Here is a 21,423-nt window from a genome sequence, read left to right on the forward strand (position 1 = left end):
TGTCTCCCTGTCAGTCTGTCAGCCTTTCTCAGCCTGTCTGTCTGTCTGTCTGTCTGTCTGTCTGTCTGTCTGTCTGTCTGTCTGTCTGTCTGTCTGTCTGTCTGTCTGTCTGTCTGTCTGTCTGTCTGTCTCTTCCCCTTCTTCCATACCAACTGATCATTGAAAGAATTTCCAATTTCTAATAAATGAACCGTTCTTCCTGTATCCCCAAATAGAAATTAATTATTACCACGGCCATTAAAATAATTATAATCAACCCTCCTGCCCATTCCTTTCATCTCTCTCTCTCTCTCTCTCTCTCTCTCACACACACACACACACACACACACACACACACACACACACACACACACACACACACACACACACACACACACACACACACACACACGGCCAACTCAGTTTTTAGGAACTCAGTCGGGGTCTTAACTTAGTGTTGAGAGTTAGAATAGTAGAATACACATTTTGAATTTACATTTTTGTGCATCAACAGTTTTCTCCGATGTCAGTCACTGACAGTAACTGAATTAGCCCATGTCAGCTAAAATGTTTTCGATTGGTGAATTAGTCTAGCCAGCTATCTAAACTTGTAGTAATCATGGTCGAATTACCGACTGGGCCCTGACCTCCAGGGGGGTCTCCATTGATTTTGTTCGTCACTCTCACTCAGATATCAATAACAGGATAAGTCATTGCAAAATGTGTAGAATTACAGGAGAGTAGCTATACAATTACACATTTTCTCTACAACCCATGTCAAAATGTGTAGAATTACAGGAGTAGCTATACAATTACACATTTTCTCTACAACCCATGTCAAAATGTGTAGAATAACAGGAGAGTAGCTATACAATTACACATTTTCTCTACGCCCCATGTCAAAATGTGTAGAATTACAGGAGTAGCTATACAATTACACATTTTCTCTACAACCCATGTCAAAATGTGTAGAATTACAGGAGTAGCTATACAATTACACATTTTCTCTACAACCCATGTCAAAATGTGTAGAATTACAGGAGAGTAGCTATACAATTACACATTTTCTCTACAACCCATGTCAAAATGTGTAGAATAACAGGAGAGTAGCTATACAATTACACATTTTCTCTACGCCCCATGTCAAAATGTGTAGAATTACAGGAGAGTAGCTATACAATTACACATTTTCTCTATGCCCCATGTCAAAATGTGTAGAATTACAGGAGAGTAGCTATAGAATTACACATTTTCTCGACAACCCATGTCAAAATGTGTAGAATTACAGGAGTAGCTATACAATTACACATTTTCTCTACAACCCATGTCAAAATGTGTAGAATTACAGGAGTAGCTATACAATTACACATTTTCTCTACAACCCATGTCAAAATGTGTAGAATTACAGGAGAGTAGCTACAGAATTACACATTTTCTCTACGCCCCATGTCAAAATGTGTAGAATTACAGGAGAGTAGCTATAGAATTACACATTTTCTCTACAACCCATGTCAAAATGTGTAGAATTACAGGAGAGTAGCTATACAATCACACATTTTCTCTACGCCCCATGTCAAAATGTGTAGAATTACAGGAGAGTAGCTATAGAATTACACATTTTCTCTATAACCCATGTCAAAATGTGTAGAATTACAGGAGAGTTGCCTTACCTCCCTAATCTTACCTCATTTGCGTACACCGTATATAGATTTCTTTCTATTGTGTTATTGACTGTACATTTGTTTATTCCATGTGTAACTCCGTGTTGTTGTTTGTGTTGCACTGCTTTGCTTTATCTTGGCCAGGTCGCAGTTGTAAATGAGAAGTTGTTCTCAACTGGCCTACCTGGTTAAATAACGGTGAAATAAATAAATAAAATAAAAAAAATAGCTATACAATTATACATTTTCCCTACGCCCCAAAATGTGTAGAATTGCAGGCAAATATATCTAAAACTTTTCTCTCCACTGTCAAGGGGGAGGGGGGGGGGGGGGCACTCAAATATTTTGGCCTTCGAGGTGAGTGTGTCCCCCAACAACATTTAGCTTAGGGCCCCTAAAATCTCCAATCAGAGAATCGATGTGTTTATGCATGCGTACATGCCTAATTAAAACCTCTTCAGTAACAGAGGAAGGTAGTGATGATATCATTTGGTAGCGTACCTAATTAAAACATCTTCAGTAACAGAGGAAGGTAGTGATGATATCATTTGGTAGCGTACCTAATTAAAACCTCTTCAGTAACAGAGGAAGGTAGTGATGATATCATTTGGTAGCGTACCTAATTAAAACCTCTTCAGTAACAGAGGAAGGTAGTGATGATATCATTTGGTAGCGTACCTAATTAAAACCTCTTCAGTAACAGAGGAAGGTAGTGATGATATCATTTGGTAGCGTACCTAATTAAAACCTCTTCAGTAACAGAGGAAGGTAGTGATGATATCATTTGGTAGCGTGCCTAATTAAAACCTCTTCAGTAACAGAGGAAGGTAGTGATGATATCATTTGGTAGCGTACCTAATTAAAACCTCTTCAGTAACAGAGGAAGGTAGTGATGATATCATTTGGTAGCGTACCTAATTAAAACCTCTTCAGTAACAGAGGAAGGTAGTGATGATATCATTTGGTAGCGTACCTAATTAAAACCTCTTCAGTAACAGAGGAAGGTAGTGATGATATCATTTGGTAGCGTACCTAATTAAAACCTCTTCAGTAACAGAGGAAGGTAGTGATGATATCATTTGGTAGCGTACCTAATTAAACCTCTTCAGTAACAGAGGAAGGTAGTGATGATATCATTTGGTAGCGTACCTAATTAAAACATCTTCAGTAACAGCGGTAGGTAGTGATGATATCATTTGGTAGCGTACCTAATTAAAACCTCTTCAGTAACAGAGGAAGGTAGTGATGATATCATTTGGTAGCGTACCTAATTAAAACCTCTTCAGTAACAGCGGAAGGTAGTGATGATATCATTTGGTAGCGTACCTAATTAAAACCTCTTCAGTAACAGAGGAAGGTCGGAAGGTAGTGATGATATCATTTGGTAGCGTACCTAATTAAAACCTCTTCAGTAACAGAGGAAGGTCGGAAGGTAGTGATGATATCATTTGGTAGCGTACCTAATTAATATCCCAATTAGCAACAGATGATTTCCAGCCCTATTAAAGAAGGTGCGTTATTAAAAATGGTATAAAGGTTTTGTTGAGCTTTTGATTTCAATGGCGACTGAGAAACTCTTCATTGGTTGTCTTAATACAATATGACATGGTTTATTATCTAAGTTATAGATGCTATTTATCAAATATTTAATAAGCAGCTCAGGTGTTGTTTTATGATAATATCAAAATGGAGAACGGCAGCCTTTGACATTATTCTGACACATCTATGTTTTCGTGTGTGTGTGTGTGTGTGTGTGTGTGTGTGTGTGTGTGTGTGTGTGTGTGTGTGTGTGTGTGTGTGTGTGTGTGTGTGTGTGTGTGTGTTCTGTATGTCAGCTCGTGTGATGTGACTCTGCTGAGTGGTGCTGACGTCTAGACTTTGAGAGAGAGGGAGAAAAATAGATTGCATCAGGAGAAAAAAAAGAGAGAGAGATAGAGTGAGTGAGTGAGAGGAGAGTGAGAGGGAAGAGAGAGAGAGATAGAGAGAAATAGAGAGGGAAGAGAGAGAGGTGAGAGAGAGAGGGAAGAGAGAGAGAGAGAGAGAGAGAGAGAGAGAGAGAGAGAGAGAGAGAAAGAGAGGGAAGAGAGGGAAGAGAGGGAGGGAGGGTCAGGGAGGGAGGGAGGGAGAGAGAGAGAGAGAGAGAGAGAGAGAGAGAGAGAGAGAGAGAGAGAGAGAGAGAGAGAGAGAGAGAGAGAGAGAGAGAGAGAGAGAGGGAAGAGAGAGAGAGAGAGAGAGAGAGAGAGAGAGAGAGAGAGAGAGAGAGAGAGAGAGAGGAGAGAAAGAGAGGGAAGAGAGGGAGGGAGGGAGGGAGGAGGGAGGGGGAGAGAGAGAGAGAGAGAGAGAGAGAGAGAGAGAGAGAGAGAGAGAGAGAGAGAGAGAGAGAGAGAGAGAGAGAGAGAGAGAGAGAGAGAGAGAGAGAGAGAGAGAGAGAGAGAGAGAGAGAGAGAGAGAGAGAGAGAGAGAGAGAGAGAGAGAGAGAGAGAGAGAGAGAGAAAGCCTGACAGAGTAACACAGTATTTGCAAGGAGCAGGACCCTGGGGTCCTTTTGATGTTGTGCACTTTGATTTTAGTGGACCAGAAACATGCCACAGAGTGTTATCTCAGGAGGGATTCTAGAGGACAGTGAGAGTCCACAGCATCATCATGAATCAACAACATTAACAGAGAAGAAAGTGAACAGAAATAGCAAATAACAAGGTAATGGAAATAATGTAATGACATGAGCAGATGGCCCCAGACCAACCACACAGCCTCCAGCCATGGCAGGGTGTATTAATGCCTTACAGTACAACTAGCATCCAGCTGAATGATGTACACTAACATTGTAGTGATGATTAAAACAAATCTAACCAGAGAGTCGACAGGAATCCAACATTAATTGGCTTTGATGAAGGGTTCCAAAAGGGTTCTTCGGCTGTCCCCGTAACAAAACCCTTATTGGTTCCAGGTAGAACCATCTGTGGAAAGGGTTCTACATGGAACCCAAAAGAGTTCTACTTGGAACCAAAATGGTTCTACCTGGAACCAACAAGGGTTTTCTTACGGTTCTCAGCCAAAGGACTGTTTTAGGTTGTAGATATCACCTTATTTTTAAATAAACGTGTATATAAAAGGCCCAGAAAAACCAGCACAACATCAACAACCTCCAGCGAACCCTTTGAGGAGCAGATTACACCTTCTATTAATGGACCTTCTCTGTAGTTCTAATGATGACATCACAGAGGGCCGAGGATTCTATCCTCATGGAATACCACTGGACAATTCTGGAATACAGAGAATCATTCCAAAATATATCTCTGTCAATCAACTCACTCTTCAAAGGGTTTTATATCAAATCAAAAATCATAAGACAACCCAAACCACAGCGCCATAGAATTATGATTCTATGCACAGCGCTGCCTTGACGTGCAATGCTTTCAATATGCAGCAGGCATGCTGTCGTTGAGGGAGGGGAATAAATATGATAGATAGGAAGGCTGAAATACCTGGACAAAAAACCTGCAGTACCTCTCTCTCTTCTGCAGCTGTAAACCCAGACAGGTTGGTTAGTACCACACACAACCACACAACACACAGTTCATTAATCACACCATAGAGTTCCATATAAAACAATACTACTTCTACTGAGCACTAATTCAATAGGATCTCTGTGAATGAAACAGTCAGTCATTAGGGAAATAAAACAGCCATTTAGGAAGACGCTTCCTTCCCCTGCCCTGCCTCTCCTCCCCCCTGCCCTGCCTCTCCTCCCCCCTGCCCTGCCTCTCCTCCCCCCTTCCTCCTGCCTCTCCTCTCCCCTGCCCTGCCTCTCCTTCCCCTGCCTCTCCTTCCCCCTGCCTCTCCTCCCTGCCTCTCCTTCCCCCTGCCTCTCCCTCCCCCTGCCCCTCCTTCCCCCAGCCTCTCCTTCCCCCTGCCTCTCCTTCCCCCTGCCTCTCCTTCCCCCTGCCTCTCCCTCCCCCTGCCTCTCCTTCCCCTGCCTCTCCTTCCCCCTGCCTCTCCTCCCCCTGCCTCTCCCTCCCCTGCCTCTCCCTCCCCCTGCCTCTCCCTCCCCCTGCCTCTCCTTCCCCTGCCTCTCCTTCCCCCTGCCTCTCCCTCCCCCTGCCTCTCCCCCCTGCCTCTCCCTCCCCCTGCCTCTCCCTCCCCTGCCTCTCCCTCCCCCTGCCTCTCCTTCCCCCTGCCTCTCCTTCCCCCAGCCTCTCCTTCCCCCTGCCTCTCCTTCCCCCTGCCTCTCCTTCCCCCTGCCTCTCCCTCCCCCTGCCTCTCCTTCCCCCTGCCTCTCCCTCCCTTTCTCTCCCTTTCTCTATCCCTCTATCACTCCCTCCCTTTCTCTATCCCTCTATCCCTCCCCCTTCCCTCCCTCCCTCCTTCCTTCCTTCCTCCCTCCCTCCCTATTTCCCTCCCGATCGATCTCCCTCCCCTAGGCAGTCATTGAAAATAAGATTTTGTTTTTAACCAACTTGCCTAGTTAAATAAAGATAAATAAAATAAACTCATATTGTCCTCTACATCTATGGCATTAAGAGTTGTAGCTGAAATTATAATACCCACATGTTAATAATTGGAAACCTTCAATATCAAAATCATAATTAGCATACTAATGAGCCATATTATTCAATTACACAGTTAATTGGGTTTATTGATGAAAATAACAGGCTCATATTTCTCTCCTTTTGTAGGATTTAAGCAGAAGTGTTTAACCTGTTCAGTCCATTTGGTCAATAGTGAACCCCTCGTTTCTCTTATCAACCTTTGAAACTGTAAAGTTCACTTGAAATGCATTAGTGGGTAAGACACTCTATACAGGGGTGTGAAAGAGAGAGAGAGACAGAGAGAGAGAGACAGAGAGAGAGAGAGAGACAGAGAGACAGAGAGAGAGAAAGAGAGAGACAGAGAGAGAGACAGAGAGAGACAGAGAGAGAGACAGAGAGACATAGAGAGAGAGACAGAGAGAGAGACATAGAGAGAGAGACAGAGAGAGAAAGACAGAGAGAGAGAGAGAGACAGAGAGAGAGACAGAGAGAGACAGAGAGAGAGACAGAGAGACATAGAGAGAGACAGAGAGAGAGACATAGAGAGAGAGACATAGAGAGAGAGACAGAGAGAGAAAGACAGAGAGAGAGAGAGAGACAGAGAGACATAGATAGAGACAGAGAGAGAGACATAGAGAGAGAGACAGAGAGAGAAAGACAGAGAGAGAGAGAGAGAGACAGAGAGACAGAGAGAGACATAGAGACAGAGAGAGAGAGAGACAGAGAGAGAGATAGACATAGAGAGAGAGAGACATAGAGAGAGAGACAGAGAGAGACAGAGAGAGAGAGAGAGAGAGAGACAGAGAGAGAGAGAGCGACAGAGAGACAGAGAGACAGAGAGAGACAGAGAGAGAGACAGAGAGAGAGAGACAGAGAGAGAGACAGAGAGAGAGAGAGCGACAGAGAGACAGAGAGACAGAGAGAGACAGAGAGAGAGACAGAGAGAGAGAGACAGAGAGAGCGAGGGGGCAATAGAGTCAGTAGAGAAAAAGAGAAAGAACAATCATTGATTGGTTGACTGCATCGTGACCTAACAGGACCATGCTGGATCCTACAGGACACTCCCTCTGGTTATCTAACCTCTACAGTCTGAGGATGGACAAGGACAAAAGGAAAGCTCTGCACCCCAAGTCATTTTAAACACAATTCAAAGTCCCTTGTAGTTGAGAAACAAATGATAAGAAACTCTATACAATTCAGTTAAAAAATATAAAACCCCAAAACCCCAAGAAATAAACAATAGAAGGAATAGGTCACCCAAATAACCAAATTATATGGGGCGACAGGGGGGTAGCCTAGTGTTTAGAGTGTTGGACTAATAACCGAAAGGTTGCAAGATCAAATCCCTGAGCTGACAAGGTAAAACTCTGTCGTTCTGCCCCTTAACTGACTTGCCTAGTTAAATAAAGGTTAAATAAATAAATAAATGCACAAGGAAAGACAGCAATCCATGTGTGAACTACAGTTTGGGTGACCTGTCCCTTCAATATCTAAATGAACTTGTAGAAAGTATTTTCCCCCCCTGTTCCTGCAGTACCTTGTTGAGGCTGCGTGCGGCGCTGTCCTTGCCCCCGGGGGTGAGGTTTCTGAGCTGAACATCCAGCAGGTCAACCAGCTGGGCCATGGCCCTCACCGTAGAGGGGACGTCACCGGGACGCAACAAGCCTTTAGTCTGCTCTGCTAGCTCCCTGGCAACGACGGCTGCCGTCTCGCCGCTACGCAACTAGAGGAGGAGGAGGAGGAGGATGATGAAGATGATGACAGTTAGAACATAGAGGTTACAACACAGACCTAGACTAGTTCTCATACTATGTTCAGTTTGGGCCTACTGTACTGTAGGGGCTAAAAACTAGTGGTATTTATTACAAAGACGAGGGATGGTCATGATGGTTAAAACCTCAACTGGTTATGGAAGAAAGAATGAAAACCCTGATAGTAATGATAGTGATTAAAACAACTGATAGTAATGATAGTGATTAAAACAACTGATAGTGATTAAAACAACAGATAGTAATGATAGTGATTAAACCAACTGATAGTGATTAAAACAACTAAAGTCTCCTCAGTCCTACACCGTACATCTTTACTCTTTATCATCTTTTACGTTATATAACCAGGAACTGAGCTCATCAAACAGCTCTCATCTTTAACTGAGCTCATCAAACAGCTATCATCTTTAACTGAGCTCATCAAACAGCTATCATCTTTAACTGAGCTCATCAAACAGCTATCATCTTTAACTGAGCTCATCACACAGCTATCATCTTTAATTGAGCTCATCAAACAGCTATCATCTTTAACTGAGCTCATCAAACAGCTATCATCTTTAACTGAGCTCATCACACAGCTATCATCTTTAACTGAGCTCATCAAACAGCTATCATCTTTAACTGAGCTCATCACACAGCTATCATCTTTAACTGAGCTCATCACACAGCTATCATCTTTAACTGAGCTCATCACACAGCTATCATCTTTAACTGAGCTCATCACACAGCTATCATCTTTAACTGAGCTCATCACACAGCTATCATCTTTAACTGAGCTCATCACACAGCTATCATCTTTAACTGAGCTCATCACACAGCTATCATCTTTAACTGAGCTCATCAAACAGCTATCATCTTTAATTGAGCTCATCAAACAGCTATCATCTTTAACTAACCTCATCAAACAGCTATCCTGTTTAACATCATATAGCCATGAACTGAGCTTAACAAACAGCCAAACAATACAGGAAGTCTCTGAATCAACCCTGTCTAGTCTACAGTAGTGCTGCGTCCCAAATGGAACCCTGTTTAGTGCCATTCGGGACACAGTCTAAATCTTCCCCAGTATCTTCCCCAATGTGTCTCCATGCATGAGCAACTGAGAGAACAAACTGCCCCTGGGTCCAGATCCTTAATGGACGCCCTAGAGTGTGTTTCAATGGGAGAGCCGCATAGCCGCAATGGCCGCCGCCAGCAGTCACACTCACTTTCTGCATGATGTGGTTGACCCAGGGAGACGTGCAGTTGCTGAGGTCGGGGCCTTGGGGATCCCAGTAGCCCTGCTGAGCAACACACACGTATGTAGCTACGCCTGGAAGACACACAAACACCAAGACAACACGCTTAGCAAACACAGTAAGACAGCGTTGACATTCAGAGAGTGGGCAGGGAGGCAGGAAGTACGGAGGAGATTGGGGTTCACTGAACAGGCACGTGTGTGTGTGTGTGATAATTAACAGGACAAAGGGCAGTGTTTCACACTCATGAGTCTGAACAGTAGGATCATACTCTACTTAACAACCTTAGTACTGGAGAGGACAGAGACGGACATTATGGGGGGTTAAAGAACTGCTGATCTGAATCTAACACACATGTCCCTGCACATTTGTGTTTGTGTGTGTGAGAAAGAGGGTGTGTGTGTGTGTGTGTGTGTGTGTGTGTGTGTGTGTGTGTGTGTGTGTGTGTGTGTGTGTGTGTGTGTGTGTGTGTGTGTGTGTGTGTGTGTGTGTGTGTGTGTGTGTGTGTGTGTGTGTGTGTTGTTTCTCATAATGAGATGTAGTGTAATGCTGTATATGCCTGTATGCCTGTCATGGCACATGAAATGAACGTTCTTACAGTGTTAACATGACCTATATATGATGTTCATGTTTCTTATTCTACATGATCACACAACTCACGCTCTAACAGAGAACAACTCACACTCTAACAGAGAACAACAACTCACGCTCTAACAGAGAACAACTCACACTCTAACAGAGAACAACAACTCACGCTCTAACAGAGAACAACTCACACTCTAACAGAGAACAACAACTCACGCTCTAACAGAGAACAACTCACACTCTAACAGAGAACAACTCACACTCTAACAGAGAACAACTCACACTCTAACAGAGAACAACTCACGCTCTAACAGAGAACAACTCACACTCTAACAGAGAACAACAACTCACGCTCTAACAGAGAACAACTCACACTCTAACAGAGAACAACAACTCACGCTCTAACAGAGAACAACTCACACTCTAACAGAGAACAACTCACACTCTAACAGAGAACAACAACTCACGCTCTAACAGAGAACAACTCACACTCTAACAGAGAACAACTCACACTCTAACAGAGAACAACTCACACTCTAACAGAGAACAACTCACACTCTAACAGAGAACAACTCACGCTCTAACAGAGAACAACTCACACTCTAACAGAGAACAACTCACGCTCTAACAGAGAACAACTCACACTCTAACAGAGAACAACTCACACTCTAACAGAGAACAACAACTCACGCTCTAACAGAGAACAACTCACACTCTAACAGAGAACAACAACTCACGCTCTAACAGAGAACAACTCACACTCTAACAGAGAACAACAACTCACGCTCTAACAGAGAACAACTCACACTCTAACAGAGAACAACTCACGCTCTAACAGAGAACAACTCACACTCTAACAGAGAACAACTCACACTCTAACAGAGAACAACAACTCACGCTCTAACAGAGAACAACTCACACTCTAACAGAGAACAACAACTCACGCTCTAACAGAGAACAACTCACACTCTAACAGAGAACAACAACTCACGCTCTAACAGAGAACAACAACTCACGCTCTAACAGAGAACAACAACTCACGCTCTAACAGAGAACAACTCACACTCTAACAGAGAACAACAACTCACGCTCTAACAGAGAACAACTCACACTCTAACAGAGAACAACTCACACTCTAACAGAGAACAACTCACGCTCTAACAGAGAACAACTCACACTCTAACAGAGAACAACAACTCACGCTCTAACAGAGAACAACTCACACTCTAACAGAGAACAACTCACACTCTAACAGAGAATAACAACTCAGGCTCTAACAGAGAACATCTCACGCTCTAACAGAGAACAACAACTCACACTCTAACAGAGAACAACAACTCACACTCTAACAGAGAACAACAACTCACACTCTAACAGAGAACAACTCACGCTCTAACAGAGAACAACTCACACTCTAACAGAGAACAACTCAAGCTCTAACAGAGAACAACTCACACTCTAACAGAGAACAACAACTCACGCTCTAACAGAGAACAACTCACGCTCTAACAGAGAACAACTCAAGCTCTAACAGAGAACAACTCACACTCTAACAGAGAACAACTCACGCTCTAACAGAGAACAACTCACGCTCTAACAGAGAACAACTCACGCTCTAACAGAGAACAACTCACGCTCTAACAGAGAACAACCCACGCTCTAACAGAGAACATCTCACGCTTTAAGAGAATTAAAAGCCATATTCTAACAGTGAACAGCCCACGCTCTAACATAATTGAAAACCAGGCTCTAACAGAGAACAACCCACGCTCTAAAGAAAAGACAAGCACAGACGGAAACCTACTTGTTTCCTTGTTGAAATAACAGAAGCTCTGTGTGTCGTGATAGTCAAACACTGTCTGCTGTCTAGAACATGAAAAACATGTACTGGGTGGAAATAGTATTTACTGCTGGAAATGACGTGAACTTTGAAAGACTATTTCCAGTGAGTGTGTAATTGTCCTTATTTTCTAGGACAACCCTAACCCTGATCCCAACTACCTTTTTACAAGGACTTAAATACCTCAAACATAACCCTGATCCCAACTACCTTTTTACAAGGACTTAAATACCTCAAACATAACCCTGATCCCAACTACCTTTTTACAAGGACTTAAATACCTCAAACATAACCCTGATCCCAACTACCTTTTTACAAGGACTTAAATACCGCAAACATAACCCTGATCCCAACTACCTTTTTACAAGGACTTAAACACCCCAACCCTAACCCTGATCCCAACTACCTTTTTACAAGGACTTAAACACCTCAAACATAACCCTGATCCCAACTACCATTTTACAAGGACTTAAACACCTCAACCCTAACCCTGATCCCAGCTACCATTTTACAAGGACTTAAACACCCCAACCCTAACCCTGATCCCAACTACCTTTTTACAAGGACTTAAACACCTCAAACATAACCCTGATCCCAACTACCATTTTACAAGGACTTAAACACCTCAAACATAACCCTGATCCCAACTACCATTTTACAAGGACTTAAACACCTCAAACATAACCCTGATCCCAACTACCATTTTACAAGGACTTAAACACCTCAAACATAACCCTGATCCCAACTACCATTTTACAAGGACTTAAACACCTCAAACATAACCCTGATCCCAACTACCTTTTTACAAGGACTTAAACACCCCAATCATAACCCTGATCCCAACTACCTTTTTACAAGGACTTAAACACCCCAATCATAACCCTGATCCCAACTACCTTTTTACAAGGACTTAAACACCCCAACCCTAACCCTGATCCCAACTACCTTTTTACAAGGACTTAAACACCTCAAACATAACCCTGATCCCAACTACCATTTTACAAGGACTTAAACACCTCAAACATAACCCTGATCCCAACTACCATTTTACAAGGACTTAAACACCTCAAACATAACCCTGATCCCAACTACCATTTTACAAGGACTTAAACACCTCAAACATAACCCTGATCCCAACTACCATTTTACAAGGACTTAAACACCTCAAACATAACCCTGATCCCAACTACCTTTTTACAAGGACTTAAACACCCCAATCATAACCCTGATCCCAACTACCTTTTTACAAGGACTTAAACACCTCAACCCTAACCCTGATCCCAACTACCTTTTTACAAGGACTTAAACACCCCAATCATAACCCTGATCCCAACTACCTTTTTACAAGGACTTAAACACCTCAACCCTAACCCTGATCCCAACTACCTTTTTACAAGGACTTAAACACCTCAAACATAACCCTGATCCTGAACCCAATTCTTGATTCTGCTGGTCTCATCTAGTGCTTGTCTGTAGTAACTACTGTTTATCTGTAGATGTTGGGGAGGCAGGTAGCCTAGTGGTTAGAGATGACTTGCCTAGTTAAATAAAGGTCAAATATAAAACAAATATACAAAAATATGTCATTACTATAATATACTACATGTATTATATCTGACTGTTGTAACTACCCTACAGGACCGGGCTGTAGTTACCTAGTGTCCCTACAGGACAGGGCTGTAGTTACCTAGTGTCCCTACAGGACAGGGCTGTAGTTACCTAGTGTCCCTACAGGACAGGGCTGTAGTTACCTAGTGTCCCTCCAGGACAGGGCTGTAGTTACCTAGTGTCCCTACAGGACAGGGCTGTAGCTACCTAGTGTCCCTACAGGACAGGGCTGTAGCTACCTAGTGTCCCTACAGGACAGGGCTGTAGTTACCTAGTGTCCCTACAGGACAGGGCTGCTTGGCCATCTGTCCCTGCTGGGTTCTGGGCCAGGACACTTCAGCTGTCACCCTGGGGGAGCAGTGGTCCTGGGGGGGTATGACCGGGGGCTGCGGAGGCAGAGGGGGAACACCCATGGCTGGAACCAACCGCCCGTTACCTACCGGAAATGTACACGTTAAAAACGGCTTGGATATACAATAATTATACGATAACACATTTCAACAGAATGTGTTCATTTCCGTTATGGCCGTTACCGGGGTTAACGATCTCTGGGATCTGGTTATCGCCGGGGACGACCACGCCACCACCGGCAGGGTTCCGAACAGTTGTGGTTGTCCGGGAGCGTTGACCGGGGAAGGTGGTGAGGAGGGGTCGCACCGTGGTATAGTAGGGAGGAGACCGGGTGGTCGTGGTCCGACTGGTGGAGGAAGAGGAAGAGGGGTCTTTGGGAGGTCCGTGGATGACTGGAGGAACGAAGTCTGGATGGAGAGAAAGAGAGACGAGAGAGAGAGAGAGAGATGATCCAATTAGAGAAACAAGGGAAGAAGGAACTGTTGTAGTGGAGTAAGAAGGAAGTCTGAACGGAGAGAAGGAGAGAGAGAAGGAGAGAGAGAAGGAGAGAGAGAAGGAGAGAGAGAAGGAGAGAGAGAAGGAGAGCGAGAAGGAGAGAGAAAAGGAGAGAGAGGAGAGAGAGAAGGAGAGAGAGAAGGAGAGAGAGAAGGAGAGAGAGAGATAAATGAGTTAGAGAAAGAAGAGAATATACTAGTTCTTGTTGGTGTGGAGGAAACAATGGAATAGATAAAGAAAGTTGTAGTGGAACTGTTAAGACAGGAACATACTACATGTTTTTTGGGGGGGTTTAAAAAAAACAGTTGGGGACAGTTGAGAAAGGCTTTCACAATTTAATGAAACCATTGAACGCTGGTTATGAAATGAACATTCTGTCACTGGTATCTTCTTGGTTACACTAACCCACTATCCCTTACACTCCACCCCTTCTGGGTTACACCCTATCCCCTACACTCCACCTCTTCTGGTTTACACCCTAACCCCTACACTCCACCCCTTCTGGGTTACACCCTATCCCCTACACTCCACCTCTTCTGGTTTACACCCTAACCCCTACACTCCACCCCTTCTGGGTTACACCCTAACCCCTACACTCCACCTCTTCTGGTTTACACCCTAACCCCTACACTCCACCCCTTCTGGGTTACACCCTAACCCCTACACCCCACCCCTTCTGGTTTACACCCTAACCCCTACACTCCACCCCTTCTGGTTTACACCCTAACCCCTACACTCCACCCCTTCTGGGTTACACCCCTATCCCCTACACTCCACCCCTTCTGGGTTACATCCTAACCCCTCTACTCCTTCTGGGTTACACCCTATCCCCTACACTCCACCCCTCTCCTTCAAGGACTGAATGGGAATCAATTGGGCGCTAGCTCAAATACCAAACATTAGCACGAATTTCGTGAACAAGAAGTACAACATTGCAAATATTTTCCAACATGTGTGATAATTAACTTGATCTCTGTAATATCGTATATCTTTGGAATAGTGACATTGCGTAATTTCGAGGAAAATAGGCAGGTTTCTCGACTCATACCGTGACTTTGAGAAGGGACTGCGTGACGATTAGCTTAGCAACCGCGTGTTGCAGCATGACAACGTGAATGCGATGGGTCTACAGTCAGTTGGGTGGGACGTTTCTCCATTCACTTCCAAATGGGATTCCTATCTCCTCCTTTCTGTAATATCTCTGTTTCCCACAGCGCATTGCGGCATGGTACATGAATGACAAACAGAGTTTAATAATTTGGTACACTGTTTAAATTGGAGCGGCAGGTAGCCTAGTGGTTAGAGTGTTGGACTAGTAACCGAAAGGTTACAAGATTGAATCCCCGAGCTGACATGGTACAAATCTGTTGTTCTGCCCCTGAACAAGGCAGTTAACCCACTGTTCCTAGCCCGTCATTGAAAATAAGAATTTGTTCTTAACTGACTTGCTGAGCTAAATAAATAGAAATTGAGCACATCTTCCACCAAATTGACAGGAGCTTAATGATTTTTATTTCTGGGGGTGGATCATCCCTTTTAGTTAAGGTATTGATTCTGAGTGGTTATTAGGGCTATGGTTTTGGGGAAGGCTTAAAACCAAATAATTAAAAACAACATGCTGTTTCCGTCAAGTAAATTCCACTATTCCAAAAATACACCTTATGGAACAGCGGGGACTGTGAAGTAACACAAACACAGACACATGCATACACACACATGATAAGATACGCACTATACACACACGCACACAAGGATTTTGTGTTGTAGATATGTGGTAGTGGAGTAGGGGCCTGAGGGCACACACTTAGTGTGTTGTGAATTCTGTAATGAATGTATTGTGATGTTTTTAAAATTGTATAAACTGCCTTCATTTTGCCGGACTCCAGGAAGAATAGCTGCTGCCTTGGCAGGAACTAAAGGAAATCCATAATAAACCCCAGGAAGAGTAGCTGCTGCCTTGGCAGGAACTAAAGGAAATCCATAATAAACCCCAGGAGAGTAGCTGCTGCCTTGGCAGGAACTAATGGGGATCCATAATAAACCCCAGGAAGAGTAGCTGCTGCCTTGGCAGGAACTAACGGGGATCCATAATAAACCCCAGGAAGAGTAGCTGCTGCCTTGGGAGGAACGAATGGGGATCCATAATAAACCCCAGGAAGAGTAGCTGCTGCCTTGGCAGGAACTAATGGGGATCCATAATAAACCCCAGGAAGAGTAGCTGCTGCCTTGGCAGGAACTAATGGGGATCCATAATAAATACAAATACAAACTTTTATTAAGTATTCTCACAGCTTGTTAGAGCATTGTAAACTGCTGTGACACAGTGGTCTGAGAAGTGCGCCTCGCCGCCGAGCATCATGGGGTTTTTATGGTACGTAGTCGATGTTCTCAGGACCTTTTCAAATCGACCAAAAAATCGAAGTCTATTTGTAGTGATCAGTCTGCCCTCTGCTAGATTCTCCATGGAATGTCACCATCCATCACATGTGGCAGCACCGCTCGCTTACCGCTGTCCCTTCCTGTGTGTGTGTGTGTGTGTTATAATTGTTCAGAGTGAGTTCATTACAAGGCCATGGTTTGACAGGTCTGAGCCCATACAAGCCCAAACCCTGCTGTAACAATGGACTGGTAATGTGTGTGTGTTTGTGAGGGTGGGAGGAACACAACCCAACACAGCAGTAAATTACACAGCAAAAGCATCAACATCTCAGACACTCAGACACAACAACAGATGTTTCTCTCTCACTACCTCTATTCCCTTCTCTCTCTCTCTCTCTCTCTCTCTCTCTCTCTCTCTCTCTCTCTCTCTCTCTCCCCCTCTCTCTCTCTCTCTCCCCCTCTCTCTCTCTCCCTCCCCCTCTCTCTCTCCCCCTCTCTCTCTCTCTGTCTCTGTCTCTCTCTCTCTCTCTCTCTCTGTCTCCCTCTCTCGTTTTTTTTATTCTTTCTCTCTTTTTCTCTCTTTCCGTTTCTTCGTCTTCCTATCTCTCTTTCTCAGTCTTCCTCTCTTGCTTCTCTCTGTCTTCCTCTCTCTCTGTTACACACATGAAGCTCCCCCTCGCCCCCCCCACACACACACTCATCTCTCAAACACGTAATCACAGGAGGTGTTTTTGTGGAGTGCAGATCTACGCTGACGTGACATAAGAGGTTCATAAAACATTTATAGGGATGTCTTGGCTGTATTTATTGAAGGATGACATACCACGCCCCTTACGTAAGACTCTTACACCCTTAATGTAAGACGCACACAAACACACACACACCCCTCAGGGGTACGTGCTTAGTCCCCTCCTGTATTCCCTGATCACCAACGCCGACGAGGCAGCCTATAGGGAGGAGGTCAGAGACCTGGCAGTGTGGTGCCAGGACAACAACCTCTCCCTCAAAGGGAGCAAGACAAAGGAGCTGATCGTGGACTACAGGAAACGGAGTGCCGAGCCCGCCCCCTTTCACATCGACGGGGCTATAGTGGAGCGGGTTGAGGGCTTCAAGTTCCTCGGCGTCCACATCACTAAACTGTAATACTGTGATGCAAACTGTAAATGTAATACATTTCAACTGTATATCTGACATGATACAGGTGTCTTATTATGTTTAAGCCCATAACCATGTGTGTGAGGTGTATACTTTTGTTTCAAAGTAGATTTGTTAAAGACTACCAAGAATCACTCTTAGCCCGCTGCAGTAAATGGTTAATTTTGCATAATTTAGTGGAATTAAATTGGCGCGTGTATACTGTACATTCATTATGTATCCTGTTTATCACAAGCGTACAGCATACAGTGGCTTATGAAAGTATTCATCCCCCTTGGCATTTAACCTATTTTGTTGCCTTACAACCTGGAATAAAAATAGATTTTTGGGGGGGTTTGTATCATTTGACATGCCTACCACTTTGAAGATGCAAAATATTTTTTATTGTGAAACAAACAAGAAATAAGACAAAACTAAAAACTTTAGCGTGCATAACTATTCACCTCACCAAAGTCAATACTTTGTCGAGCCACCTTTTGCAGCAATTACAGCTGCACGTCTCTTGGGGTATGTCTCTATAAGCTTTGCACATTTAGCCACTGGGATTTTTGCCCATTCTTTAAGGCAAAACTGCTCCAGCTCCTTCAAATTGGATGGTTTCTGCTGGTGTTCTGCAATCTTTAAGTCATACCACAGATTCTCAATTGGATTTAGGCCTGGGCTTTGACTACACCATTCCAAGACATTTAAATGTTTCCCCTTAAACCACTCGAGTGTTGCTTTAGCAGTATGCTTAGGGTCATTGTCCTGCTGGAAGGTGAACCTCCGTATCAGTCTCAAATCTCTGGAAGACTGAAACAGGTTTCCCTCAATAATTTCCCTGTATTTACCACCATCCATCAAACCTTCAATTCTGACCAGTTTCCCAGTCCCTGCCGATGAAAAACAGCTCCACAGCATGATTCTGCCACCACCATGCTTCACTGTGGGGATGGTATTCTCGGGGTGATGAGAGGTGTTGGGTTTGCGCCAGACATAAAGCTACATTTTAGTCTTATCTGACCAGAGTACCGTCTTCCATATGTGGCATTGTGGTGCCATATTACTTACATTTTTAAATTATGGATTTAATGATGCTCCGTGGGATGTTCAAAGTTTCTGATATTTTTGTATAACCCAACCCTGATCTGTACTTCTTCACAACTTTGTCCCTGACCGGTTTGGAGAGCTCCTTGGTCTTCATGGTGTCACTTGCTTGGTGGTGCCCCTTGCTTGTTTTCCCTGTGGCTCAGTTGGTAGAGCATGGTGTTTGCAACGCCAGCCTGGTGTGTGCAACGCCAGGGTTGTGGGTTCGATTCCCATGGGGGGCCAGTACAACAACAAAAAAAAAAAATGTCAATGCATGAAAGGGTATGAAATGTATGCATTCACTACTGTAAGTCGCTCTGGATAAGAGCATCTGCTAAATGACTAAAATGTAAACGCTTAGTGGTGTTGCAGACTCTTTGGCCTTTCAGAACAGGTGTATATATACTGAGATCATGTGATACAGATTGCACACAGGTGGACTTTATTTAACAAATTATGTGACTTCTGAAGGTAATTGGTTGCAGTAGATCTTATTTAGGGGCTTCATAGCAAAGAGGGTGAATACATATGCACGCACCACTTTTCCGTTTTTTTGTATTATTTAGATTTTTTTTTTAAACAAGTTATTTTTTTCACTTCACCAATTTGGACTATTTTGTGTATGTCCATTACATGAAATCCTAATAAAAATACATTTAAATTACAGGTTGTAATGCAACAAAATAGGGAAAAAACACCAAGGGGGATGAATACTTTTGGAAGGCGCTGTACAAACACAGAACCATTGAACATAAAATCTGTCTGAGAGATGCAAATTATATCATCTTAATATTATTAATATTTGCAAATTGCGAAATACATAGGAAACGGAAGGCAGGCTTCCTCAGCGCGCCACACACCACTTTGCAATGAGCTGGAGGCAGAGTGCATTTTTAAAAACATCTACTTAACTGTTTAAAAAGCTGAGCATGTTTACTACATATTATGAGGCATGTCTTAACTCGCTTCAGACCGTATTCGTGGAGGCAATTATTTGATATCAACTTCCTTTCATTGTCCAGTCGCCCAAGGCACAATCCTAGTCCTATTAGCAACCCATGTAGTTGTTGCCTATTACATCTCCCCTCTTTCTACGTTTCTAATGGATATTTACATATTTTTCACGTGCGGTGCGCTTTTGACTGTGCAGTTTTACCGCTAATTGCATTATGGGATGAACATTCGTCCGTAGCCTATTGCCTTGTACGCCTTGCTGCTCTTAAAATGTGAATAAATAATAGTTTATCAACATTTTAAACATTCTGATCTGTTGCATCAGACAAATTGCTTTTTAAAAATGTTTCATTGTAGCCTAGGTCTACTGGTTGTATGAATTTGGGATCTATCGTCCCACAACTGTCCCAGAGTCTGTTTGGAATAGGCTATTTACTTTCTCTACAAGCTGACCAATGGAAAAGGTAAAATATTCTACTATGGGGAATAGTAGATTGACATAGGCTAGTGATTTTGCTGTTCGTTACTCGTCTTGTTGTCTGAGGAAAAGTAAATAATGTGGACAGTGATTCTAACATGTTCAAAGTACACATCAGAATTCAGTAGGACCTCACTTCGTTGCATCCTGGACTTGCATGTTCTGTTAATATGAATGACCATCATCTAAAAGTGATTTCTGTCATTCTGAGAACCGTGGGTGGACGCCCTAATTAGGTTCACACCTCAATGCATACGGGTTCAGTATATTTCTCAAATGCTGTTCAAATGTCCGGCACCACATTTTCCTAACCCGGATACACACACATACTACCAGCGCTCACAGTCTCACGGCATCCATGTTTCTAACCCGGATACACACACATACTACCAGCGCTCACAGTCTCACGGCATCCATGTTTCTAACCCGGATACACACACATACTACCAGCGCTCACAGTCTCACGGCATCCATGTTTCTAACCCGGATACACACACATACTACCAGCGCTCACAGTCTCACGGCATCCATGTTTCTAACCCGGATACACACACATACTACCAGCGCTCACAGTCTCACGGCATCCATGTTTCTAACCCGGATACACACACATACTACCAGCGCTCACAGTCTCACGGCATCCATGTTTCTAACCCGGATACACACACATACTACCAGCGCTCACAGTCTCACGGCATCCATGTTTCTAACCCGGATACACACACATACTACCAGCGCTCACAGTCTCACGGCATCCATGTTTCTCAAACGTCAACGTTTCAAAAGTTGTTCCCAACATAAAATGTTGAAGTGTTCAAGGTTAAGTTTAGTCATGAACTCTGAATGGTACAGTTTAAGGTTTGGTATAGGCTTAAAACAAAAAATATTAAATATCTATCACTGGATTCAAACCTTTGGAATCAGATGCAACACCCTGGAAAAATGTGACTAATTTCAGGAAACTAGGCGTCACTATGTCCCGTGTCACTACCTCACACTCACAAAAATAAATAATCAAAAAGCGTTTTTTTTGGGGCAGAAATGTCTTCTTGAACATGTGAACTTTCATGTGCCTTAATAACAAACTTGTATGTCATCTGTAAATACGAATAAAATGGATAAAATTACGAACCTAGTTGATTTATCCACAGAAAAAGTTAGGACCCTTCTCACTAGCCATGATTGGCTGAGATAATGGCTGAGCTGGACATGCTGAGAGATGAGTTCCGATTGGTCTGCCATGTAGATACTTCTGTTTATTTATTATTAATTTTATATATTTATTTTATTTCACCTTTATTTAACTAGACAATTCAGTTAAGAACACATTCTTA

The 21,423-nt window shown here is 43.4% G+C and overlaps 1 protein-coding gene across 1 annotated transcript in view; it reads right to left on the bottom strand.

Moving 5' to 3' along the window:
* The window catches only part of adgrl3.1 (adhesion G protein-coupled receptor L3.1), a 284,567-nt gene that overhangs the window by 97,171 nt on the left and 165,973 nt on the right, over positions 1-21,423 (bottom strand). The window contains exons 7-11 of the mRNA XM_082978635.1: positions 13,743-13,967; positions 13,481-13,645; positions 9,147-9,250; positions 7,707-7,892; positions 5,126-5,164 (exon numbers count right to left, since the gene is read on the bottom strand). Coding sequence (XP_082834761.1) covers positions 5,126-5,164; positions 7,707-7,892; positions 9,147-9,250; positions 13,481-13,645; positions 13,743-13,967 — 719 coding nt within the window. The remainder of the gene's footprint in view (positions 1-5,125; positions 5,165-7,706; positions 7,893-9,146; positions 9,251-13,480; positions 13,646-13,742; positions 13,968-21,423) is intronic.

The sequence above is a fragment of the Salmo salar genome, chromosome 08 (assembly GCF_965601325.2).
Source record: "Salmo salar chromosome 08, fSalSal1, whole genome shotgun sequence".
NCBI classification, from domain to species: Eukaryota; Metazoa; Chordata; class Actinopteri; order Salmoniformes; family Salmonidae; genus Salmo; species Salmo salar.